The following is a 26,645-nucleotide window of genomic DNA, read 5'->3' as shown; positions in this document are numbered from 1 at the left end:
GTACAAGAACAGTACTGAGCAGACTTCTATGGTCTGTGCCCTGAGAAAGGCAAGGACAAATCAAACTCGGGTATACATATAAAGTATCACATACCATGTAAAATGAGTTTACCTTGTTGGGCAGACTGGATGGACTATACAGGTCTTTATCTGCTGTCATTTACTATGACATAAAAGTGCATGCGCTAAATGCATGCATGTGTATATACCTGGTTACACTAGTATCCTATATAAAAGGGCTCCTTTTATATAGGACTGCCCTCTAGGGGGGAAATTTTATAAAGCATTTTTCATGTGTAAAAGAGTTTTTATACAACTACCTCAGGGTTTAATTATTACAGATTGTAGCTGATCCCAATACACCGAGTACTTGTCAGGTAGGTGGTGGTTGGGATTTCCAGGAATAAGGCGCATTTTTCGCCCCATGCATAATTGGAATGGAGTCAATTTCAAAGCTGCAGAGGGCGTGGCATGCAAAGTGAGTAGTGCCAGTGGCAGGGCATCCAGCCAAGTTCTAATGCCATTAGCCATGAGTTGTCTGAGTTTAGTTTTTAACAGACCATTGTATCTCTCTACAAGGCCGTTGCTAGTGGGTTTGTAAATGCTCACCGATCGATGAGTAATCTACAGTGTAGCAGTCAAAGGTTGGATCAACTCATTGACAAAATGTGTGCCGTGACTCGGATTCGAACCGAGATTGCTGCAGCCACAACGCAGAGTACTAACCACTATACGATCACGTACCAAGGCTCTGGAAACTCACAAACGATCACGGCTTACTCAAGACCTTCCACTTCCTGATGTCTCACTTACTCGATACCAACCCCCTTAGTGCTCATTAGACAGTATGGCCATGACGGGTAAGACAGGAACCAAACTCCCATCCTGCTGAGGGATTCTAGGATGCCTGCAATCTAAAATAGCCTGCAGTCGGAGCACTAATCACCTAATCGTTGAGCTTATGCCAACACTTTGCTTACGCTGTGGGGTTTATGGCATGAGCCTGGGTGCAGGACCAGGCCTCTGCTGGAGACACCACCATTCCCACACCTTGTGAAGGTCTTACTTTCAAAGACGTTAAAGGAGAGAGATGCGTATTATGAACCACTGACAGTACTTTGGTTCAGGGCTCAAATCCTCCTTTAAAATGAAAGGCCCTAGGTTAGTTTGACACTGGCTTAACCTTCAGTACAGTACCAGGGCACATGATCTGTTGAGGCACCTTGGTACAAGCCAGAATGAGGAATGGGCGTATGTGGAAAGACAGATTAACATGGTGCAGCAACATGGTGGTTACAGATGTTCTGCAGCTGCAGAGCCAGATAACTCTAGAGGAAGGTGACTTTGTATTAGAAGAACCAGCACTATTATTAGCATTTCTAGGTAAGGATTATTATTAGCCTTTCTGAGTATTAACCAACTTATTATAATATATTCAATAAGTGCTAACCACAATATTATCATAGCCAATAAGTGTGATTATTGTTGTATTTCCTATGAATAATTTGTTGGCATAATGAAGGTATAAAAATAATTGTATTTCCTACTTCTGGAGAGATCTAGGTAGCAAATACTTTTGTATGGCAACTGCTCTCCCCAAAGCAATTACCAATTGTATCTGTATTTGGTAAGTTACTAATAAAAGAATTTGATTGCTTTCTCAACTACACGTAGCCTTGGGTGATTTATTTCTACAAATTACGGTTGGCTGGCCCATTGGTATTTGGGGAGAGGGATAAATTCACCCAAAAATTCAGTTTATGTACATAAAAGTACGCACAGGGCCAAGAAGTGGTGTATTTTTATGTGACGTGTTCAGGGGTGGAGTCATGATTTGCTCACGTCTTGGGTATGAGAAGTCCCAAAAGTATTGAACTCTCCTGAAGACTCGGCTCACTTCCTGGTTTGTTCTACTGTCTGCTGCCTGCCCAAGACTCTGCTTGATTCCTGATTTACTATTGATTGCCGCCAGCCTACTGACTCTGTGTGGTTCCTGGTTTCCCTGCTGCTTTGCTGCCTGTCGACCCCTGATGCAGGTGCGGTAGCACCGAAACACGGCCCGTGTCGGGTCTTTCTTCAATCAAAGTTCACTATTAAAGGATTTTTTAAATGAAAAAACTGTGTTCCCTTTTGTTTTTAAAGGCCCTTTGTGCTGTTTTTTTGCTTGAGCCATCATTTTTAACATCATCCAATGTACAGAATAAAGTGTATATGGTATCTTCTGTCTCCTTGGCTTCTTTGGAAGAGTTCTGTTGATCACGCTACTTCTCCTTTTGACCTGTTTCATCTGTACTGCATCTTGTTCCTTCACCTCGGTGAATTCTACATTGCTCGTGTTTATAAAATATGTATGCACATGGGTACTTTATATGCAAGTATTTACACTTCAATCTAGACGCAATGGCTGCTGCTTTTCCCCCTTATTGTTTCATAAAGCCACATAGGTGCTTATGGGTCTTTATAAAATGGGCTAGAAATAGGCACCTACTTGTTGTAAGCTACCCTCCATGGGAGCACAGGAGTTCAAGAGACAGCCTTATCTGTAGGAGTGGCAGGAAAGAACACCATGAAAAGAAGGTCAGACAGCAAGGTGATGGAGAGGCCTGCAGACCGGAGTGGGGCCAGACAGTGGAGAGGATGGAAAAAATAGCCAGAGAGAAGTCTGGAACAGCTAACGTGATGCAGATTTGATAGGTAAAGAAGGGCACTTGTGAAGTGAGCGGAAGAAGTGTGGCTGCTGGGAGAAGATGAAAGAAACCCGGCTGCTGCTTTTGCCATAATCTGTAACAGTACAAATGGGGCTGTACATGTAACATCAAGTCATCAGCACAAGTTAAGTACTCCACATTTTCTAACCTGTATCCCAAAATTGTCTTGTGACTGGGATTTTGGAGAATGCAGTGGGAAGGAAGAAAGAAAAACCAGGAATGCATCTTAAGATTCAGGATTTATAGACAAGTGCAAAAACGCCACATTGATGAAATCACCAAGCTATCCACAAGTCATTTAAAGACCCAGTACAGCCAGCTAATCCTAAGCAGCAAACTCTCCAAATGCCAGCAGCACCTTACCAGACACATCGCTATTTTCAACCGTCCAGGGTTCCTCAGAGTCAAAATGAGCATCTCCTCCCATCCCTGGTCCAGGGAAGTATGCGTGGGCTAAAAAGCCCCCCAGGCCATCAAAAGGAGAGCTGTCACCATGGAATCCAGAGGCAAAGAGAACCATGATGTCAGCCTCTTTCCTGCGTTTCTGCTGGATATCTTCATAGCGGACTTCCTTGAAAACCAGTGGGATGGCTGCCTCCCATACCCGGAAGGCTGAGCGAATGGCTTCCTGGGAGTGATACCATCCTAGTTTCTCTGTGTAGTTTTGAATGCTGTAGAAAGAGAAGCAGAATCAGAACGATGCTACATGGGCACAAAAATTGGACCCAGCACCTTCAATAATTAGTCTATTGGAGGACTTAATATACTGCCTTTCAACCTTAAGAAAGGACATTTGGAGTTCTGAGGCTCACTAAAACTACAAGTGGTGGTGCCATCAATGTAATAGAAGTTGTGAAAGCACCTCCACCACCAAAGAACCAGAGAGAGTGAAGGCTCCTTTCACCTTAAACTCTCAGGCCAAAGTAGATGCCACCTCTACCTAACGGGCCAAAGACTGAGCCTCTACCCTCGATAGAAGGCACTTAGCACACCTCCCACTAGGCTCTCTTTCCCTCCCATTGACAGATTGAGATAGGTGCTGTCTAATGAAAAAATGGTATTAAAGAAAGAAAAAAAAAAAAAAAAAGGACCTTCTACACCGATTGCTTTTTAATTTTTTGGGAAAAATCTCCCCATAGCCCCATTAACATGGACTTGGATATAATTTCTTACTTGGTGCTTTGATTTGCATGTAAGATATTAATGATGGTTTCCCTCCTTTTTTCCCCTCTTTATCCACACTTGTACTTTAATTCTTATATTTTCCCACTATATATATAACAATATATATTGTACTTCTCTCTGGACTGCATATATTACTTGCCATCCATCTGATGGTATTTTGTACTATGTTGTTATATTATTGACTATACTATTCAAAATGCTTTAATAAATTATTTGAACTTTTATAAAATGAGAAAATAAATTTTAAAAATTCACTTCACTCCTTTAAATGAAGAATTCCTCTCCTGAGACACCATATTATGAAAATAAAACCTATGCATCGTTTGCGGCACACAGATTGCATTAACACAAGTTCCTACCATTTTTACTGACACAAAGTGGATCTACTTTATACTTGATTGCTGCACCAAGAAAATATTTCACAGGTATCAAATTCTCTTTTTCCCTTCTGTGTTATCAGATAATTCAGTTACAATCATTTTACTAAGTCTTGGGAGAAAAGGACATCTCCATAATGGGACATAGGGATAAACAGCCTAACGGACTGTAAAATCAAGTGCATAGTGAGCTTTGTTTTTTTATGTGAAATGTATTTTAATAAATGGATCCATTAACACAAATTACAGATATACACTAGTTGAACAAAAATGTAAAGTATAAAAGGCACTTTGAACAGAACTGCATTCTAGTAGGCTGACGGTTAGTGCAGCGGGCTGAGAATCAGGGGAACTGGGTTTGATTCCCACTGCATCTCCTTGTGACTCTGACAAGTTACTAAACCCTCCATTGCCCCTAGGTACAATACTTACGGGCCCTTTTACTAGGCCACAATAAAAAGTGGCCTGTGTTAGTTTTGGCACGTGAAATTGGCGCTCACTTGGCCATTTTTTTACCGCTGTGGGAAAAAGGCCGTTTTTAAAAAATGGGGCAGTAAATGGCCGTGCGCTAATATTAAAATTAGCGTGTGTCTATTTACTGCCTGAGACCTTACCGCCACCTATTTAGAAGGCGGTAAAGGCTCATGTGCTACTGGTGCGGTAATCAGTCAACAAGAAGCAATGTGGCTGTGCTGCCGATTACTGCCAAGAATGCCGCCCCCCCCCCCCCCCCCGGTAGAAAATTATTTTCTATCGTGGGAAACTGCGCATGCTAACTACCACAGGGCGCCTGCGCTACCCCGGTGGCAGGGTTGATTTGGTACACCCTACTGCGGCTTAGTAAAAGGGCCCCTTAGATTGTAAACCCAGTAGGGACAGAAAAAGAACCTGCAAATAATAAATGTAAACCGCTTTGATTGTACCACAGAAAGGTGGTACATCAAATCCCATTGCCCAAATATGGTAACCCTTCAATCCCATCCTCCCTTCCTCTCCAACCTTGTTATCCTCTTTTCACTATGACCAATAAAATAACCAGCTTCTTTAGTGAACTTTGTTTTTTAAACACTGGCTTTCATCAGCAGCATGTGACAGTTGCTCTATTTTAGGAGACTGGCTTAATTCCACTCGATAATAAATAGTGTCTCCTGAAATAGAGCATTAATTCACCAACTGCTCCTCCTATTGCCATAAAGGTTTTTTTGGCCTCTGGGAATAAAAAAAAAAATATTTCCAAGAATTGAGCCACCAGCTGGAAATGGCACAGCAGATGCACCGAAACCTTCTGCTCTTTTTTTTTTTTTAAACCTTTATTTATACAAACAGCAAGCTAAGAGCCAGGCATAACAAGTAACAGTGCTTAAAAAAAAACAAAACACAAAGCATGCAGAAACCTGTTGCTCTATAGTGGGATTTTTATTCTGGGAAGAGATTGTTGAGTGTGCATTCTGGCCAGCAGCCTAACACTGTGCTTGGAGCAGAGAACTGTCAATCCCGAGACCCCCTATCCTCCTCTCTTCAAACATGTACTCTATTTGAGACTCTGAGCAAATGACAAGCTCTCAGCATTTATACAGAGAGTAAACTCACTGTGGGACTTTCCGGAGCACTAAGCCCAATTCTAGAGCGGCTGTAAAACAGGCATTTTTCTATTTGTTGAATTTCTAGCCATGTGCTAATGTTAGCATTAGTACATGGCCATTAAAAAAAAATTAACTCAGAAGTAATTACTGTCTCCTATTTAGGAGGTATTAAAGGCTCTCTCCTCCCTTCCTCTCCCTGGAGTGGAGGAGTAACCTAGTGGTTAGTGCAGTGGACTTTGATCCTGGGGAACTAGGTTCAATTCCCACTGCAGCTCCTTGCGACTCTCTCTCGGCAAGTCACTTAACCCTCTGTTGCCCCAGGTACAAATAAGTACCTGTATATACTTTGTAAACTGCACGTTTATGGCAAGTACAAATCACAGTCCTAATATGGAACACTTTGTGCTGCTTTAGGCCATTTTTCCTTTCTTAAGCACGCGTTAGTAGCTTAGTAAAAGGGCCCTAGTAACCCTGTGATTTAAATTTTACAATACTGTGCATTTATGTATGTATATATATATATATTTTTCTTCCAATTCAGATAACTTTATTGGCATGACAATTTTACATGTGTTGCCAATGTAATGCATTTAGCAGTTTTAAATTTAATTTAACATGGGTATGTACAGTCTGATTCAAAGCAGATTACATAAGTTAATTGAAATTGAAATTTATTACTTCTAACCCGCCCTTATCCAGGGCAGGGTACAAAAAAAATCGTACATAATCAGTAAACAAGAACATATATATATAAATACAAAAATTACTACAATACAATGTTAATATTAATCAGATAAAATTCACTAACATCGTACAATATTTTAAAAAAATCTATGAATCAAACAATAAAATCTTATTTTACTAACCTTCCCCCCTTTTACAAAGCCATGCAGCAATGCCAACACAGTCCATTCACTTTGACTGGGCTGCGTCAGCATTACCGTACGGGCAGTCGCTAGTGTGGCTTTGTAAAAAAAAAAAAAAAAGGGGGGGGGGGGGGGGTAAGCATGATCAGAAAAGCCAAGTTTTTAAAGCTTGTCTAAATTTCCTATAAGAGAGATTTCTAATGGCCTGTCGCAAGAAATTCCATGCTAGTGGCCCACAGCCAAATATTGTCCTAATTCTTGTACACTGCAGTTCAGCAAAATGCTTAAAAAAAAAAAGATCAGGAGATAAATTTTCCAAGTGTTAGTAACAAACAGTAAAATAAATTTAAATACAGAGAGATCAACAACCAGAACAATTGCCAGGTTCAGGTCCTGGTCTGTACTGTCCCTGGTCAGGTCACATTTCTTGCTTGGTGGTAGGAGTGGAAATAATACATTTCACTCCTAGAGCTGCTGTTTCTTTGTTTTCCCCCAAGATTATCAAGAGTTTTTCCTGCTCATTCTTTTGTGGGAAGTCTGATTTTCTCTGTTAGCTTTGGGAAATGTGTTTCTTTGATTGCTTTGTATTTTCACAGTGCAACAGGAAATGCATTTTTGTTTCTGTTGCTTTGTATACTGAGTCTGACTTCTTTGGCGTTTCCTGTTCAGTTTCTGTCTGCATCTTTGTATTTATGGTCTGTGATCACTTATTCTGTGTTTGGTGAGGATCTATCTGTGTTTTGCATGCGTGGCGAATATCAGGTCCGCTACTGTATAGTTTTTGTGTAGAAATCTGTAGCAGTCTAGCTTGTCCAGTTTTTGGATCTTTGCCACCCAATAGGAGGTGTATTGGTACCTTAGGGCAATGGCCTTTACTAATTTTAAAGTTAGGCGACTTTGGATCCAAAGAGGTTGAAGGAGAGCCGACATCTTCCCATGCTAAGCTGTGACACTGCTATCAGTGCATGTCAACATCACTCATACCCACTAGTCTGTGTCTCTCTCAAAAGCCACCCTTACCTATTCCACCAGTCTCCCTCTATTGAACCACCCCCACCTCTCCACCCTGTACCTGTGTACCACCAGTCTCTCTCTCTCCTTCATACCTTTGTCCAGTCTCTCTTTCCCTCCCCTTCTTCTCCCTCCAGGCACTCTCTCTCCCTCCCTTCTCTTTTCCCCCTTACTGGCGCACCCATTTCATCTTCTCCTTCTTCCTCCTTCCTCCTCCTTCTTCTTGGCACATTCTCTCTCCTCCCTTCCTCTCCCTAGGCACCCTAATTCTCCCTCCCTCTGTCCCTCCCCAGTGTTCCTTATTACACCCCCCCCCCCCCAGTATCAGCCCTCTTCTCCCAGCCCAAAGATCAGCAACTAGCCCCCTGCTCCCATCCCAGCATTACTATCTGCTGGTATCAGCCCCAGCTTCCTTCTTCCATGTGCAGCCTGTGTCAGCTCACAGCCCCCTTCATGCTCTCTCCAGACATTTCCTGCCTGCTGTCCCTGGCCCTTCCCTTATGCTCTCTCCAGATTCCTCCTGCCCTTGGTCATTCTCTCCTCCTATCCCAGCCCTTCAGTTTCCCCATGCTCTCTTCTCCTGCCTCAACAAGGCGGCTAACTGACTGGCCTTGTACACATGGAGATGTTCTGCCCTGCACTGTTGTATCCTCCTCAAGCCAGCACCAATCAGCAGAGAGGGAAGGCAGTAGGCACGTGGAAACCCAATTGCTATGAGTGTCGTCTGGAGCAGCAGGAGTGAGCAGTCAGCAGTAGAGAGAAGCAGACTCAGTTGTGTCAAGCTTCGGCTGTTCCAGGGTCTGGTAGTGCAGCAGTGGCCACAACTGGAGTTAGCCACTGTGGAGATGTCAAGGGTGGCCCATCCCAAAGCTGGAGATTTACTACCGCTAGGCTGGAGAATACTGGAGGCTTTTCTTGTGGGCCTCAAGCATATTAAAAACCAGCAACATCTCTCTCCCTTCCTTCCTGACCTCATTTCTCTTCCTTCCTTCCTTTCTATTCCCCTCTCACCCCAGTGGCCAGCATCTCTCCTTCTCTCTTCCTTCCCTCCTACCCTCCCTGCCTGTGGGTCCAGCAAGTTTCCCTTTCTCTTCCCTCACTACATCCAGCATCTCTCCTTCTTCCCTATCCCTCTCCCCAGGGTCCAGCAAGCATCCCTCTCTCATTCCTCCCTCCAAGCAGGTCCAGCATTGCTCTGTGTACTACCCCCAGAAGTCCCAACATCTGTTCCTCCCCTCCACCCACCTCCTCAAAGCCTGGCATTTCTCACTCTCCAAACACCCCCCCTTTGGCAGACCACAAACCTTGCCTATGTGGCCTGCAGCACTGAAGATGCTCCTTCTGACCAGCCTAGGCCTTCTCTCTCCCACATCCCGTCTTCTCTGACGCAACTTCCTGTTTCTGGCAGGTGGGATGTAGGAGAGAGATGGAAGCCTATGCTGGCTGGAAGAAGTGTCTTCAACCCTGCTGGCCACAAAGGTAAGGTTTGCGGTTCCCAGGAGGGATGTGGGGTTGAAAAGTGAGGAGAGATGCCAAGCTGTGGGCAGAATAAAGTAGAGGCCAGACTGTGAGGGAAGGGAGCTAAGCCAACGCATGTGAAAAAGCACATTTAGGCTGAGATATATGTCAGACAGTGGGGGCAGAGAGCATAGCCAACACATGTAAAAAGGACATTTAGGCTTGTGAGCTGGAGAATGCGTATGACTCGGCAAGTCTGCCGCTGTTCAATTTATTTAGCAATGGCAGTTGTGCACAGTACAGGTAGGCCAACAGGTCATGCTTCTGGCAATGTAAATGTGGGACTGTGGCCCAGTATTTAAAATCCATCTAGACTGGTTGGGAGAGGGAGACTGGATTGGGTGGAAAGCTGAAAGGAGGAAAGATTGCAGTGCATTTTGCTGTAGAATGGCAGGCTGCAGCAGAGAACAAGGATGTGTACTGTCTGTGCAGGGTGGCAGTGGCTGCTGCATGGCAAGCATTCAGATGCATCTGCTGCTTACTGAGCACATGCAGAGTAGAGTTGGGTTCTGGGGTGGGTGTGAGCATGCGCAGGCTACTCAGTGGAGGTCACATCCTGCCAAAAAAAAAAAAGAAGATAACCGAGGCCACCAGTGGCACATGGGCCATGCATTATTAAAGAGCATGCTTTAGGGTGTTTGGAGAATTTGGAATGCCTGTTTTCCATAGGCAGGATTGCTGCTGTCTGTACTTTGGGTATTAATGTTGATTTGGTAGGGCAGATTTCCTATGTTATGTGCCGAGTTCTTTTCTTACAGGGTTTCTTCATGGAGTGCCTGGTAGCGGAGGAAGTTTTTTTTTATCACTGTTATGGAAATGTCAGCAAAATTTGTACGTTCTCTTTCACGTGGTGAGCAGTAATGATACATTTTGCTTAAAGATCAGAAAACATTCAGTATGACATATATGCAATAATAGGAGAAATCAGAAGGGGTGTGGGTAAATACTTTTTCATATCACTGTATGTGACATAGAGGCGTATTTTTAAAGCACTTAGACTTACAAAGGTACATGCTAACCTATGGAATTTTGTAAGTTTAAGTGCTTTGAAAATGAGCCCCACAGCGACATAGTAAGTGACGGTAGATAAAGACCTGAACGACCCATCCAGTTTGCCCAACAGTCACATTCATTATCAATTCATGATTAAATCAACAACGAACGTGATATTATATACTTGATCATGGTCTTTCTTTGGTGTTTCTGGGACATAGACTGTAAAGTCTGCCTGGCTCTGTTCCTATACTCCAACTACTGGAGTTGCCGTCAAAGCCCACTCTAGCCTATCCGAATCAGTCTTGTCATTTGCAGGACACAGACTAAGTCTGCCCGGCACTGTCCTCACATTCCAAATTACTGGGGTTTCTGTCGAAGGGCTCTCCAGCCCAACCTAAACTGGACTGCAATATGTGGGACCCAGACCATACAAGCCTGCCCAGCACCAGCCTTAGTTTTTACAGCCAGAGTCACCACCTAAGCACCACTTGACATGCAAACACATATGCAACCATTTACGTTTTATTTTTTATAACATTCATTTTCTAATTAGAGATCCTGTGTGTTCATCTCACGCCTTTTTGAATTCCGCCACCATTCTTTTCTCCACCATCTCCCTCGGGAGGGCATTCCAGGCATCAACTACCCTCTCCATGAAAAAGAATTTCCTGACATTACTCCGAAGTCTACCACTCTGCAAACTCAATCCATGTCCTCTAGTTTTACCGTTTTCCTTTCTCTGGAAAATATTTGTTTAAATACTTGAAAGATATTAATATAGAAACATCTGTATCATATCTCCCGTGTCCTTCCTCTTCTCTAGGGTATACATATTCAGGCCTTGCAGTCTCTTCTCATATGTCTTTTGGTGTAAGCTCCATATAATTTTTGCTGCCTTCCTCTGGACCACTTGAAGTCTTCTTACATCCTTAGCAAGATACAGCCTCCAAAACTGAATACTCCAAGTAGGGCTCACCAATGACTTGTGCAGGGGCATCAACACCTCCTTTTTTCTGCTGGTTACACCTCTCTCTACACAGCCTAGCATCCTTCTGGCTACAGTCACTGCCTTGTCATGTCGCCTTCAGATCCTCAGATACCCAGATACCATCACTCCAAGGTCTCTCTCTCTCTGTCTGTCTGTACACATCAGCCTCTCACCACCTAACACATACGGCTACCTTGGACTTATACTCCCCCTATGTGCATCACTCTACACTTCTTTGCATTGAATTTTAATTGCCAAACAGACCATTCTCCTAACTTTTGAAGAGCCTTTTTCATGTTTTCCACTCCCTTTGGGGTGTCCACTGTTACAAAGCTTGGTATCATCCGCAAAAAGGCAAACCTTTCTTCCTAACCCTCTGGCAATGTTGCTCACAAATATATTGAACAGAATCAGCCCCAGCACCAATCCTCGAGGCACTCCACTACTCACCTTTCCTTCCTCTAAGTGAATTATATTAACCACCCACCCTCTGGCATCTGTCTGTCAACCAATTCCTAATGCAGCTCACCACTTTGGGCCCTAACTTTAGCCTGTCAAGTTTATTCAAGATCCTCCTATGAGGAACCGTGTCAAAAGCTGTGCTGAAATCTAAGTAGACTACATTTAGCGCACATCCTTGATCCAGTTCTCTGGTCACCCAGTCAAAGAATTCAATCAGATTCATTTGGCACAATTTACCTTTGGTAAAACCATGTTGTCTCAGATCTTGTAACCTATTGGATTCAAGGAAATTCAATATTCTTTCCTTTAGCATCACTTCCATTACTTTTCCAATAACCGAAGTGAGGCTTACCAGCCTGTAGTTTCAAGCTTCTTCTCCGTCACCACCTTTGTGAAGAAAGACCACACCCATTCTTATCCAATCCCATGGAACCTCTCCTGTCTCCAAGGATTTATTAAACAAATCTTTAAGAGGACCCGCCAGATCCTCTCTAAGCTCCCTCAATATCCTGGGATGGATCCTGTCTGGTCCCATGGCTTTCTCCACTTTCAGATTTTCAAGTTGTTCATAAACACTTTCTTCCGTAACTGGTGCTATATTCACCCCATTCTCATTTCTACCTTTGCCAGCCAATTGTGGTCCTTCTCCAGGATTACCTTCAGTGAACACAGAACAGAAGTATTTGTTTAACACGTTTGCTTTTTCCTCATCATTCTCCACATAGCGTTCACAACATGTTACAGTCTCACAATTCCAGTTTTAGTCTTCCTCCTTTCACTAATATACCTGAAAAAATTCTCGTCTCCCCTCCTTACATTTGCAGCCATTTGTTCTTCCACTTGAACTTTCGTCAGACATATATTTATCTTGGCTTCTTTTAGTTTCATCCAATACTCCTCTCTGTGTTCCTCTTCTTGAGTTTTTCTGTATTTCATGAATGCCAACTCTTTTGCCTTTATTTTCTCAGCTACTTGCTTGGAGAGCCATATCGGTTTCCTTTTTCTCTTGTTTTTATTTACTCTCCTCACATAAAGGTCAGTAACCATATTTATAGCTCCTTTCAGTAACCATATTTATAGCTCCTTTCAGCATGGACCACTGCCTTTCCACTCCTCGTATATCCTCCTAGCCCATCAGCTCTTCTTCAGGTACTCCTCCATTTACTATAGTCAGCATGTTTGAAATCCAGGACTTTTGAGTTTTGAGTGGCTGCCCTCCACTTTCACTGTTATATCAAACCAAACCGTTTGATGATCACTACTGCCCAGGTGGGCATCCACTCGGACATTAGACACACTTTCCCCATTTATGAGCACCAGATCCAGTGTTACACCTTCCCGTGTGGGTTCAATCACCATTTGTCTGAGCAGAGCACTTTGAAAGGCATTGATGATCTCTCTACTTCTTTCCGATTCTGCAGATGGAACTTTCCAATCTGCATCTGGCAGGTTGAAATCTCCCAGAAACAGCACCTCTCTTTCTTTCCCAACTTTTGGATATCTGAAACCAGATCTTTATCTGATTCCTCCGATTGTGTCTGTAGACAACACCCATGTGGACAGAGGTTCTATCTTCTCTTTTCAAGATGATCCATATCGCTTCTTCTTTTCCCAAGGCCCCCTGCATTTCAGTCGCTGTGATATTGTTTCTCACATATCGAGCTACTTTTCCACCTTTTCAACTATCTTTATCCTTCCTAAATAGATTGTAGCCCGATATGTTTGCATCCAATTCATGGGATTCACTGAACCATGTCTCTGTGACAGCAACAATGTCTAAGTCTGCCTCTAACATCAGGGCTTGCAGATCATGAACTTTGTTGCTTAGACTAGGAGCATTTGTAGTCATTGATTTCCAGCTACATTTCAGTGGCAGTCTCATCTTCTGTTTAGTTTTTTTGTTTAGTCTCAGTGCCTACTGTGTTGGTAAGAAGTGATTTGCTAACGTTGTTTACACTGCTTTCTTTACTAATATCACAGCTTGTCTTTGCCGAGGGTGACCCACTGGAAGTGACCTGTTCCCATATGCCACTCCCACCTTCTAGTTTAAACACCTAGAAAACATATTGTCTGAACTTCTCACCAAGGAGTCTTTTTACTGCCACAGTGAGATGCAACTCGTCATTACAATACAGTCTTTTGTTTTTTCCATGTATTGCCCCATCCTCCTATGTACCTAAAACCTTCTTGATGATACCAGGCTTTGGAGCCACCTACTGAAATTCTCAGTATTTTGTAAAAGTTTTCTCTCCCTGTCTAAAAGTAGGTAGTACCAGGAAATGCTACTGTTTGTAGCGAAGGTTTTAACCCCTCCCCCAGCTCCTGAAAAGCTCTCTGTGCTACAAGTGGGGTATTATTGGCCAGGCCATTTGTTCTCAGGCGGATTAACAACATCAGTGTTAAACTCCTTAGTCTCTTCTCTTGATTATAGTCAGTATTTGCCTGCTACTCCTGCTAACTGAGGATTCCTGGAAGGCATTTCACTTTGTTGGGCCCCCTGAACTGTGTTCCAAAGTACGTAAAACCGCTTCTTTTGTGTTTCTGGGCAAAAGGTGATATATCAAGAGATTGGGGTGCTCATTTTCAAAGCACATAGACTGACAAAGTTACATAGTAACTGAAGTACATTAAGCTATTGGGAGTGTTTCTGAGTACATGGAGTTATCTGTCTGTAGAATCAGCAGGTTTTCTACTGGAGTTTTGTCCCATTTTGTGTAGTTTTGGTTAATTCCAGACCACTTCAGACCTCATTCCCCAAAAGATGGATTGAATGATGCTACTAAATAACTTTAATTGTAATTGTACTTGGCGGTTATATTCGTCAAGGGATTATTTTTTGGTACATATAGGGCTCTTAGAACTTTTTCTTGTAATGTCTTTAGAGCTAGTTTAACAATTCAATATCTTTACTGAGTCACTGCTACAATACAAATTGCAAGAAAGCAACATATGGAAGATGAAGGAGACACAGTGGAAGATGAAGTTACAAGCCTTTATTGTAGAGAGCTGGTAAAAGGACGCCAGACACGGTCGTGTTTCGCATTTAATCTCAGGTCAAGGTACATGTATTCTAAACTGTGTTCAACTCCTTGTTCAATTAGGAAAAATCTGAAATTGTGATGGAAGTTTTTTGGGTCTGTTCTGGAAAATCATAATCAATCTTTTCCAGGTTTCCCTGTAGGAGACAGGATTTCCAGTAGGTCTCACAGGTTTAGGTTCTTTTGTAGACCTTTCTGAGGGAGGCGACAGAATGACCAGATCATCAGCAGGTAGACAGAGATTATTATACACAACAAATACTCTTCTCTTCAGATACTGAATTGTTAGAACTTACAATGATGTGCTGATGCTTAAAGCTGCTGCATATGCCTTCCTATGCTTGGCCTGTTACTAAGGGCTTGGCCTAAGGCCTGTACTGTCAGTTTGGTTCTCACATGTTAGCCTACTAACTCAGCATCTTGTGTAACAATCATTGCTTTCTCAGGAGCTGAGAACTGACACTTCATAACATTTGTTTGCAGCTGAGTATGTTTTTCATATAAAGTGGATGTAACCTTGGCAGTTGCTGACAGGCTGAGGACACAGTGTGAGCCGAACATGTCCAGAGTTTCATTTGGGAAGATAGACAGATAGAGGACACAAGGGTATTGTTCTGGTTGTTCATGAGTAATTAGCCAATGGCCACCAAGTGAGCACGTGCACACAACGTCAGGAGAGACTGATATACCCATATATGGAAGAGGCTACTTTCTGATTCTTTTTTTTTTTTTTTTTTTTTTAATGTTTTTGATTCTAGTTTGGGAAAAGTCACATGATTTCTGGGAAAGAAGAACTTGTAACAGTATATAAGTAATTTCTGAGAGGTGTGAGCTGAGCAGTCCTTGTCTTTCAGGATGTGCATTGCTGACTGACAACCTGCTCCAGGGAAGAGAACTATTGTTTGTATTTTTGGCTCTGTGAGATACTAATAAAGGTAATTTACTGGCTATGCCTAACGGAGTCTAAGTTCTCTTTCTTATTTTTCCAGCTGTTGGGGCTGTAGTGCTTTCCCTCCCTGTGGGGGCTAAGGGACGGAATTACACACTGCAATGGGAGTTCAGCCTGCCTCTCTGAGGGCTCACACAAACAACATTGTTTCAAGGGTATGGTGTGCATGTTCATTTGCCAGACCTCAGGATATTACTCCTTAACAAAAGGTTCTCAATGGAAGGGCATGTACTTGGCACAGCCTTATCAAGGGTGAGAAACTGTGGCTAAGACTACAGGTTCCATACCTGAAGGTCAGGAGTCTTTGGTTCCATTTTCGCCCTGTCAGTGCATAGCGTTTCCGTCGTAGATTTGATTTTATCTTTGCGCCAAACTGATCTGGGACACCACAGCGGGGTCTTTTCATCCACCTGGTGGGGGGAAATTAAATAAAGAGAGATAAACAGGCATGAGAGAAAAGATTTACAGAACACAGAATCAGACTTAACACAGTCAAATCTATTTTTGTTATTTTATTCATAAATATATTTAGATTTAGCTCACACTTTCTATGCAATAGGTTGAGGCGAGTTACATCGGGTGCTGTATTTACCTGTACCTAGAAATAGAGCAGGATGTTTTAAATGCCACCATTTAGGCATCAGGACATTTAGGCTCGAGTCTCTTATTCTCTCCTAGCCCAAGTTCCCTTCTATCTGCTCCCCCACCCCCCAGCTATGCTTCCTCCCCACATCTCCTCAACCGTTGCATCTCCAGCTCCTTTTCATCAGCGCTGCTGAGGAGAAGTGGGAAAGGAGTGCAGCTGGGGCGACAGAGAGAAAGGAACTCAGGCTAAGAGAAAGATTTAGAGAATCAGGACTAAACGTCCATGCGCTGAAGATCATGGTGCCTAAATGTCTTGGCACCTAAACGTCATGCACCCGTCCAGAGAGCTTACGATCTAAATTTGCAGAGGAATGAAGGATTAAGTGACTTGCCCAAGATCACAAGGCATGTCAGTGGGATTTGAACCCTAGCTTCTCTGGTTCTCTGCTCTAACCACTAGGCCACTTCCTCCACTCTAATCTTCTGAAGGAACTTCAGGAAAACATTAACAGCTGTGGCAAGTTCATAGCTTCCACAGCTGAGGTGCTACAGGAGCTATGAAGTCCTCAGGGCCGGTCCTAGGGTCTCTGGCGCCCCCCTGCGGACTATGAGTTGGCGCGCGTGCCCCCCCCCCCCGCATCTCCTTTCTCTCTTCTCCCACCCTGCCCCTGTCCAGTGATTCTCTTTCACCCCATCCCCCTCCCATTTATGGCCACCTGCCCGCCCTCTTCTCCCCCCAATATCCCACTTTTTCTTCTTCCCACCCTGCGTGGTTTAAGTCTTTTTTAAATTTACCTCCGTCCAGCGGCCGCGTCATTTCAAAGCCCTGCCCATCTCTAGCCTTCCCTCCCTTCGTGAGTTCGTTCCCTCAGAGTCCCGCCCTCAAGGAAATGACGTCAGAAGGCGGGACTGCGGAACGAACTCACGAAGGGAGGGAAGGCTAGAGACAGGGCAGGGCTTTCAAATGACGCGGCTGCTGGGACGGAGGTAAATTAAAGATTTAAAGCCCCAAGGGTGGTGCAGTATGGCAGCGCAGCACCGCCCTTGAAGGCAGGCACCCCCCTGCGGTGTTTACCCTGCTTACCGGGTTTGACCGGCCCTGGAAGTCCTGCACCATGAGAGAGACTGGACCTGCAGGAGCAACGAGCTCCACTACAGTATCAGCCAGTGGAGCTCATTGCTCCTGCAGTTCCAGTCTCTCTTGTGGTGCACAAGTTTATAGCTCCATTTGAATACGTTGTTTAACTGTATCAGAGTTTTTCTTTCCATTCCGGATAGCAAGGTGGTGGAGTCTGTCAGACAATTCCTTGTCAGTAGCCTATACTGCCACTTTCAGCTTTTCATGTGGTCGCAGTAAAAAAAAAAAAAAAAAAAGGAAGGTTAAGTTAGTACATTTTTCTCTTTTATGTCACCCTAGTTCTAGAGAAATGTATTTTCACCTTCTGAGCGTTGTCCGCTGATAGTACCTTAATGGGACGCTTCAATTCTACAGTCCTTTTAGCTGCCCTCTTGCAGCAGTAGTCTTCTCTATCTCTTTCTTTTGTCTCTTGGGTCATCTTTGAAACACATTGAGGCATATTTTCAAAGCACTTAGCCTTCCAAAGTTCCATAGAAACCTATGGAACTTTGGAAGGCTAAGTGCTTTGAAAATATGCCTAATTGAGACTTATGGGGTTCCGGTAATTCTGGCATCTCCATATTGGTTCTCATGTCCAGGATATGTGGATCTTTAGCATCTTTTTTGGCGTCTTCTCTACATCTCCCTGTTAGCAAGGCCCTGCTGTTTCACAGTCCGTTTTTTTCATTCAGTCCAGGTTTGTTTTTGTTTTATGGTTTGGCTCTTCTACAGACCCTACTTTCCCCCAGCTGCAAGAGCTCTAGCTCTGAAGGAGCTCACAATTCTGCAATGTCATTCCTTCCCAACAGGAGTCACTGTAGGGAATGGTGCAGGGGCACTCATCTAGGGAAGCAATGGTGCAGGATTGCTGGCTGTGGAGAAGTCCCAGCCTCTTCCGGGAGACAGTTTATGAGGCACTCTTTACAATAAGAAGCGGCCTAATTTTAGGAAGCAAGAATACACGTAAATGCCAGTATTCTAGTCATATATGTGTTGTGTGTCCATATACACACGCAGGATGTGAATGGAGAGTCTAATGGTTAGTGCAGCAGCCTGAGAACCTCAGGATCTGGGTTCAATTCCCACTGCAGCTCCTTGTGACTCTGGGCAAGTCACTTAACCTTCCATTGCCCAAGGTACAAAATAAGTACATGTATATAATATGTAAACCACTTTGATTGCAACCACAGAAAGTCAGTATATCAAATCCCATCCTCCTTTTCCTTTGCCTAAATGACTATTTCTCCAGCTATGTGGTATTCTGTCAGTACGTGCCAAGATGCAATGCTGTATATTAAGCAAGTGGACATCTACATGGGCAGAATGTGAACTCGTTACACTCTTAGGTGTGTAGATTCTAACGAGTCAATATTCAAAGCGATTTAATCGGGTAGTTAAATCGCTTGTACAGGGCTATCTGCTGATATTCAGCAATACTTAACCGGTTAGTGCTGCTGAATACCAACGCTAACCACTAAACACAAAGCTGGCAATTATGTGGGCGGTCCAGAAGCAGAGTCAGCACTTAAGCTGTTAAGGAGAAATTAGATTTTACCTAATAATTTAGGAGGTCTCTTACTAAAGATTAGCGCGAGTTATCTGCAGCAGGGCCATAGGAATAAAATGGGACCTGCCGCAGATAACTCAAGCTAACCTTTAGTAAAATACCCCCTTAGTCCTTTACACTATTCCAGCACTTGTGGGTTAGTCATGTCCATCGACCAGCAGGTGGAGATAGGGAACACAGAAGAATATAACCCTAGCCTGCTAGCCCTTCGGTATGCATCCAAACAAGCAGTGGGGGGACTGTCAGACAAACAAGGCTCAAGCAATCAATTAACAATCAAGAATCTGATGTGGGCTAGTAGAGAGCTGGTAAATATTTGTATGTTTGTTATTATTGGGAAAATGTATAATTTCTAAAGGCAAATAAAAAACCAAGCACCCCCCCCCCCCCAGGAACCAAAATTTCTTTTCTTTTTTTCGTCAGCAATCTGCAAAAACCAGTAGAAACTGACGCTATTACTCCTCCGCAGAACAAGAGGCAAGGTTAGCAGCGTAGAATAGTGAAGCTTCTACCTGCACACAGCTGCAAAAATAAAAATCACCAGGAGGGCTTCTAGAATAGTGCCCCCTCTCACCCACTCTATTCAACCTTCTATTGCAGCCTTTGGGAAACACACTTGACAGTCTCCAGCTATCCTCTTTTAGTAATGCTGATGATATTACTATATTAATGCCGGTCCCTAAGAGAAATTGATGCAGAGAATTCAACTGTGTATTGAGACTATTGACCATTGGGCTTTGAGTTCTTGTCTGAAGCTTAATCAGGAGAAAACCAAATTTTTATGGTTAGGTCCTGTTAAGAATATTATGGGAAAAGAATGATTCATTATTAGAAACACTGGATTTAAATTTGAATTTTCCACTCGTATCCAGGGGGTTGAGGTAGATAGTCAACTCATTATGCTTAATCAGATAAATAAGACAGTTAAGAGTTCCTTTTTTCTAGTAAGGAAATTACGAATGGTTCAGAAATACTTTGAATTGCCCTCTTTTAAGCTTCTAGTTCAATCCTTATTACTTTCAAAATTGGATTACTGTAATGTAGTCTATATAAGTATGCAGACAGTTCAAAATCTGGCCATAAGGATAATTTATTCATTGAAAGTTGTTGACTCAGTTAAGCCTTAATTTTACAAACTCCATTGGCTACCAATCATGGCAAGGGTTAATTTTAAACTATATATGTTAGTATTTCAAATCTCTTATATGGTACTGCTCCCTCTTATCTGTCAGATTTTTTTTTCACTTTTGGACAAACAACTTTTACAGGGCCAATTTTTACATTTTCTGTCTGTAATTTCAATAAAGTTTTTTAGACAGTTATCATCATCTCTGCCCTATCAGGCTGCCTCTGTTTGGAACTCTTTACCTTCTGCTGTGCGCTCCCAAAGGGAATTTCATAATTTTCATAAGCAACTTAAAACTGTGGGTTGACTTTGTTATACTCTATGACTAGTTTTGTTTATCTGAGATAAATTGTTCTGTCTTTAAGTGTTATCTGCATTGAACTGTAAAGGCTATTGTGGAATATAAGACCGCTTGTAGATGTAATTCCTCCTTCCTTACCATCCTTATACTATTCCAGAACTTGTGGGATGTCCTAAAGTAGTCCCTATTGAGGGCAGACTGACGCTGCTGCCTGCAGGACCGAAACCCCAAACGTGGCCTCAGACCGCGCTGCCACATCCACCCTGTAATGCCTGACAAAGGACTGGAGAGATGACCAGTTTGTCGCCCTGCAAATCTTAGTTGGTGAAAGAGATGCTGCCTCCATCCAAGACGTAGCAACTCATTTCGTACAGTGCACCCTCAGCACAGCCGGTGGCTGCCTTCCTGCCATAGGCCGAAGAAATGGCCTCCATCACCCATCATGAGATTGAGGGTTTAGCCACTGTTAGACCTTGTTTCTGCTTACTGAAGAGCATGAAGAGGAGATCCGTTCTCTCAAACTCATTAGTGACCTCAAGATAACATAGACTGCCGCATATCCAGGAGCCTAAGGGACACAAACTGCTCCCCACAATCCCCCCTCTGAAACAAGGGGAGGTCCATCGAAGTTGGCTACCTTGGTATTGCTCCTGGAGGCCATCAGGATGAGAGGAGGGAGACTCCAGCAACTCACAATGAGCTGGAAGGCTTCCTCAGACAACTCCCATTCCCCCGGATCCAAAGAGCTCCTGCTGAGAAAGTCCACTTGAACCTTCAAAGACCCTGCAATGTGTGCCACCAACAGGTAAAGCAGGTATTGTTCTGCTCAGCAAATCAACAATGTGGCCTCCGCTGCCAGCTGCAAGTGTCCTCCTGCTTGTTAACATAGGCCACCACCATAGCGTTCTTGGAAAACACTCAGACTGGGGGTGACCCTACGAAGGGAACGAACGCCTCCAGAACACAGCGAATCAGTCTGATTTCAAGAAGATTGATGGGCCAAGATGCCTCCAACTGTAACCATGTGTCTTGAGCCAGATGACTGAGATAGTGTGCTCCCCATCCAAACAGACTGGTGTCCATCGTCACTACCTCCCAATGCAGGACTGGAAAGGGGACACCTTTGGCCAGGTTTCTGTCCAACCACCACCACCGCTTGCTTTGGCGGGCTACTGGCGTCCAAGGGAATCAAACAGTGTAGTCCTCGGAGACTGGACACAAATGGCTGAGCAGCGATTGATGAAGTGGCCGCATGTGAGCTCTCGTCCACGGAACCATTTCCATTGCCGCTGTCATAGACCCCAACACCTGAGCATAGTCCCAAGTCCAAGGCCTGCTCCATTGCAGAAGAACCTGCACTAGTGGATCAGTTTCTCCCATCTGCGCTGGGTGAGGAAGATTTTCTCCTGTCTCATGTCGAACAGCACCCCCAGATACTCCGGCAAAGGGAACCAGTGTGCTTGTCTAAAAATTGATCACCCAGCTCAGCGACTGAAGACAATGGACCATAATAACTGTTGCAGATTCACTGTCAGCAAAGGACACGACCCGAATAAGCCAATCGTTGAGGTACTGATGAACTCATTACCCTCCCGCCGGACATCACAGGTAGGCTGCGACCACCACCATAACCTTGGAAAATGTCTGCGGAGCTGTGAAAAGACCAAAGGGGATCGCCTTGAACTGCCCTTGAACTGAAAGTGGCAGCCCAGCACCGCAAACCTCAGAAACTGTTGGTGAGGAGGCCAAATGGAGATATGAAAGTACGCCTCCTTGAGGTCCAGTGCCATCAGAACTCCTCCAGTTATACCGAAGCTATCACAGACTGCAAGGTCTCCATGTGAAATACAAAACTCTCACACCAATTCAGACTCTTAAAGTCCAACATCGGATGAAAGGTACCCTCTTTTTTTGGGAACTACAAAGTAAAAGAGTACCTTCCTTGTCTCCGCTCCTCACAAGGGACCAGAACCAATGCAAGCAAGGACTCTATGGTTGCCTGAACCACCAACACTGTGTCGCCCGTTTGACAGGGAGACTCCAAGAAGAGCAGTGTGACTGGGCAGGATAATTCTAGTTTTGTAGCCTTCCCTGAGAATATCCAAGACCCACAGGTCTGAAGTAATGGAGGCCCACTCCTCCACAAAGCCTTTAAGATGACCTCCCAGCAATAATGGGGAGGGGTGGGCCTACCTTGCCTCACTAGATAGTACGGGAGGCTCCTGCAGATCTGGGGAATGGACTTCCTGTCTAAGCTAAAGGGAGACTGCCTACCCTGAAACTGTGACCCTTGCCCAAACTGCTTGCGGCCTGGTCTGTAGCACTTGCTTTCCTGGAATTTAGACCATGAGGACCTTGCATTCTATGAGTGAAACTTCTCACTTTGTCCTCAGTCAGGCACTGTAGTTTAGACTCTCCCAGCACCTTGATCGGGTTACTCAGGTCCTCCTCAAAGAGGCATTTGCCCTTGAAAGGGAGTTTCACCAGCAGAGACTTGGAGATGGCATCCGCATCCCAATTCTAACCACAGTTGCCTCCTAGCCACAACTACCAAGGACATACCCCCCAAGCCAAGGCCTGGAGCATATCATAGATCATGTCGGCTAAGTAAGCGTGCCTTGCCTCCAACTGGACAGACTGGCGCGTTTCCTTCATCACCAATTGCTGGTGCCACTTCAAGCATGTTCATACTACAAAGGAGCTGTAGATGGTCACCTGGAGACCCAGGGAGGTCACCTCAAAGGATTGCTTTAGAACATGCTCAATTTTCCTTTCCTGTAGATCCTTTCGAAATACCTTTTTCCATTGGAAGGGTGGTCTTCTTTGCAACCGCTGTCACCAGTAAGTCCACACGTGGTAGCTGGAGCATTTCTTTTTCTTTGGACAACAAGGGTACAAGCGGACCATGGCCCTCCCCACTTTCAACCCCATGTCCAGAGTCATCCATTCCACCGAAATCAACTCCTGTATATCTGGATGCATGGGAAAGGCCTTACAGGAGCACCTAAGGCCCTTCATCATAGAAGATCCCTGTCCTCCCGAGGCACAAGCTGAAGGATCCTCGATAGAAAGCACTGCCAATGACTCGGAGATCAATCTGCTCAGGTCTTCCTTGCAAAAAAGCTTCAGCACTTTGAGGTCATCCCCCTCCTCAGGAGAAGCTCCCTGTTCTCCAAAAGATCTGAAATATCATCCAAAATAGGTGAAGGAGGAGAATCCCTCTCAGCCACAGCACAGAGATCCAAACAGGACCTCCCAGGAGCTGGAGGAGTGGAGGATTGCGAGCTAGAGGGAGCCTGTACACATGCCTGACTCTGCCTCAGCAAGTATGTCTGATGCAGCACTAACACGAACTCAGGGGAAAACATGCCTCCCCCCAAGCCCTCAAGCCAAATCAGGCAGCCCAGGCGAAAGAGAGAATGGAAAGCCTCTGAGGCCGTTCCTGCGCTCTCTCCACGTGGCAGTAAAATGGCCACTATCCCTGCGTTGTTCTGAAGCAAACTACAGGAGAAGCAGTTGCCAGACGATTCACAATGGGCTCCACAGCAGGAGCACCGCTTGACTAACTCAGTGGGTGCTGCCATCACCTCCCATTAAGACCATGTGTCCAACATGGGAATCCCCACAAGCCCGGCAGGAGCTTCTCCGAGAGGCTGCCGAAACTGCCCTAGGTACCGCTCCAGATAGGAAAATAGAAGGGAGGCTTACCAGCTCTGAGTTGCACCAGCTCCTCTCCCTGCAATGAACTGAAAACACAGCTGCATCTAGTAAAGAGAAAAATGGCACTTTTATTTGCCAGTTTCAGGAACTAGTTGTTGAGCCGGGCTTCCCAGACCAATGGGAGGAGATGGAGGAGGATATGGGCAGAATGAGACAGGACTCTGGAATTTCCACAGATGAAAGGAGACTGCCCAGTAAGCTCAACTGGGAGCCAGTTGACCAACTGGACCAGGAGCGGCCTATCTAGAGCTCAGGACTGAGCTATGACCATCCACCTGCTGGAGATAGAAAATACTGAAGGGCTCAGCTAGTAGGATAGGGTTATATGCTTCAGCTCACTTCTGTATTCTCTATCTCCATGTCCTGGTCGATGGTCATAACTAACCCACGAGTTCTGGAATAGTTTAAGGACAATATGTAAGTGCCAATATTCAGCACAACTGCCTATGTTAACCAGACAAATAAGACCGCACAAAACATAGTTCTATCTTTGTCTTGACTAGGTGATTAAGGGCACGATGCACAAAGCTTACCATGCTGGTAACGTTTGCTTTAGACTGGTTGTAGCCAATTTTAAAAAAACGTAATTTAGTGAGTAATGCACAAAGGGATTCTCCATGGATCTAAGGTGTGCCATTAGCAGCTACTAAGAACTCTATCCAAATGTATTACATCAAGCTCATTAATATTTAAATGAGCATTCCAAGCAATACACAGCCATTTCTGTGCACTGTGCGCCTACCCTTAACATGCAGAAATTAGTGACCGGTCTGGAGCTGTCATTATTGGGAGCTCTCAGCTTGCACTGTATAGTGCAAGCAGACTGCTCCCTATGGTAGGCGTCAGGTCACAACCCCAACTCCCTCCCCCAAGACCAAAGGACCCCCTCACGACCTCCTCCCCCAAAATATTGATGACCACTGCCCCCTCCCAACCCGGTGGGCCCTGGGCTGGGCAACCTAGTGGCAAGCCCTGTTGGTTTAGTGGGATTCCTTCCCCCTCCCCGACCCTCCCACATACCTTCAAAGTTGGAGGCAGGAGGACCACCTCCTCCCTCTGGTCCTGCTCAGAACAAAATGGTGACTTCCAGTCCCTGGGGAGGCCTAAGCAGGCAGGGGTTGGGCGCCGCCATTTTATTCTGGGCTGGAACAGAGGCAGAAGGGAGGAGGTGGTCTTCCTGCCTCCAACTCAGAAGGTATATATGGGAGGGTTTGGGGTGGGAAAGAATCCCATAGACTACGAGGGCTTGGCACTAGGATGCTCAGTCCGGTCTGGAGCAAGTTGGTATAGGGCGAGGTTCTTCGATGTTCTTTGGGGGGGGGGGGGAACAACCAAGGATTTTGGAGGTCAAGTGGAGGGGGGAGGTTTTTTTTAGTTGTCCGGAGGGGGGTCCGAAGGGGGTCTGCTGTACTCCAGCAGACCCCCCCCCCCTCAAGCCCCCAACTATGCAAATCTAAAAAATCCATGGTGGGCAAGCTGTCAAATGCATTTGACAACTTCAAGTTGCAAACAGCAACTGATACACAAAACAATATTCATGCATCTCATTTGCATGCCATTCCCCTTTGTGCATCGGTCATTGTTTGCAACTTGGCAAGTTCTTCCACAACACCCATAATTTATGGGTGCCTTTGTGCATATGTCCCTAAGAGCTGACTATCACATTTAAACGGATAAGGGATAGCCAGCTGCACAACCCCGAATAGTCAATGCCGGTGCCCGGACATGGCCCGGCAGTGATTACCCAGCCACAATGCCGCTGGCAGTCAAAAAAAATGCCAACTGCCTCTGGCTGAATATTTACCCCTAAAATTGTATAACCTACATGTGTTCTTTAACTATCTAGGTGAGAGCACATACAGCAGCTTTAATCGTTAGTGTAATTGACTGAACCTGCAATAAAGGTTCATGTTTGACCAAAGAAAAGTAGGAATTGGCTCCACATAGGCACCTCTTTATAGAATCACTCTCTAACAGGCCAAATGTTTTAGAATCACCTGAGAGGGCTCAATAAAGTGTGATCAGCAGTGGCGTTCCTGGGGGGGGGGGGGGGGGGGGGGGGGGGGCGGTCCGCCCCGGGTGCACGCCGCCCCGGGTGCACGCCGCCGGGGGGGGGGGGGGGGGGGGTGCCGCGCGCGCCTGCCCTCTGTTGTTCCATGCTTCTTCCTCTGCCCCGGAACAGGTTACTTCCTGTTCCGGGGCAGAAAAGAAACATGGAACAACGGAGAGCAGGTGCGCGCGGCACCCCCCCCCCCCCCCCCCCAGCAGCGTGCACCCGGCGGGGGGGGGGGGGGGGGGGGGTTCCTTCGCAGGGGTATCTTTTCGCCAGGGGGGGTCCGCGCTGTATCGGGGGGGGGGGGGGCGAATCGGCGATCCGCCCCGGGTGCCAGCCCCCCTAGGAACGCCACTGGTGATCAGTAAAACAGACACAAAAGTTTTTATTTAACATACAGTGCTGTCCACTAGAAACCTGCTCTTTGGGCTGCAACTCAGTGTCTCATTATCTCCTAGCACTGAGAACTGAACCCAACAAGACATGGAAGTGACC

At 45.0% G+C, this 26,645-nt stretch overlaps 1 protein-coding gene across 1 annotated transcript in view; it reads right to left on the bottom strand.

The window, feature by feature from the left end:
* Positions 1 to 26,645, bottom strand: part of MMP15 (matrix metallopeptidase 15) — a 107,197-nt gene that overhangs the window by 38,367 nt on the left and 42,185 nt on the right. The window contains exons 3-4 of the mRNA XM_030203584.1: positions 15,969 to 16,091; positions 3,072 to 3,379 (exon numbers count right to left, since the gene is read on the bottom strand). Coding sequence (XP_030059444.1) covers positions 3,072 to 3,379; positions 15,969 to 16,091 — 431 coding nt within the window. The remainder of the gene's footprint in view (positions 1 to 3,071; positions 3,380 to 15,968; positions 16,092 to 26,645) is intronic.

This window comes from Microcaecilia unicolor, chromosome 5 (genome assembly GCF_901765095.1).
Source record: "Microcaecilia unicolor chromosome 5, aMicUni1.1, whole genome shotgun sequence".
In the NCBI taxonomy this organism is placed as follows: Eukaryota; Metazoa; Chordata; class Amphibia; order Gymnophiona; family Siphonopidae; genus Microcaecilia; species Microcaecilia unicolor.
The sequence above is the reverse complement of the archived record's forward strand: the minus strand, read 5'-3'. Positions and strand labels throughout refer to the sequence as shown.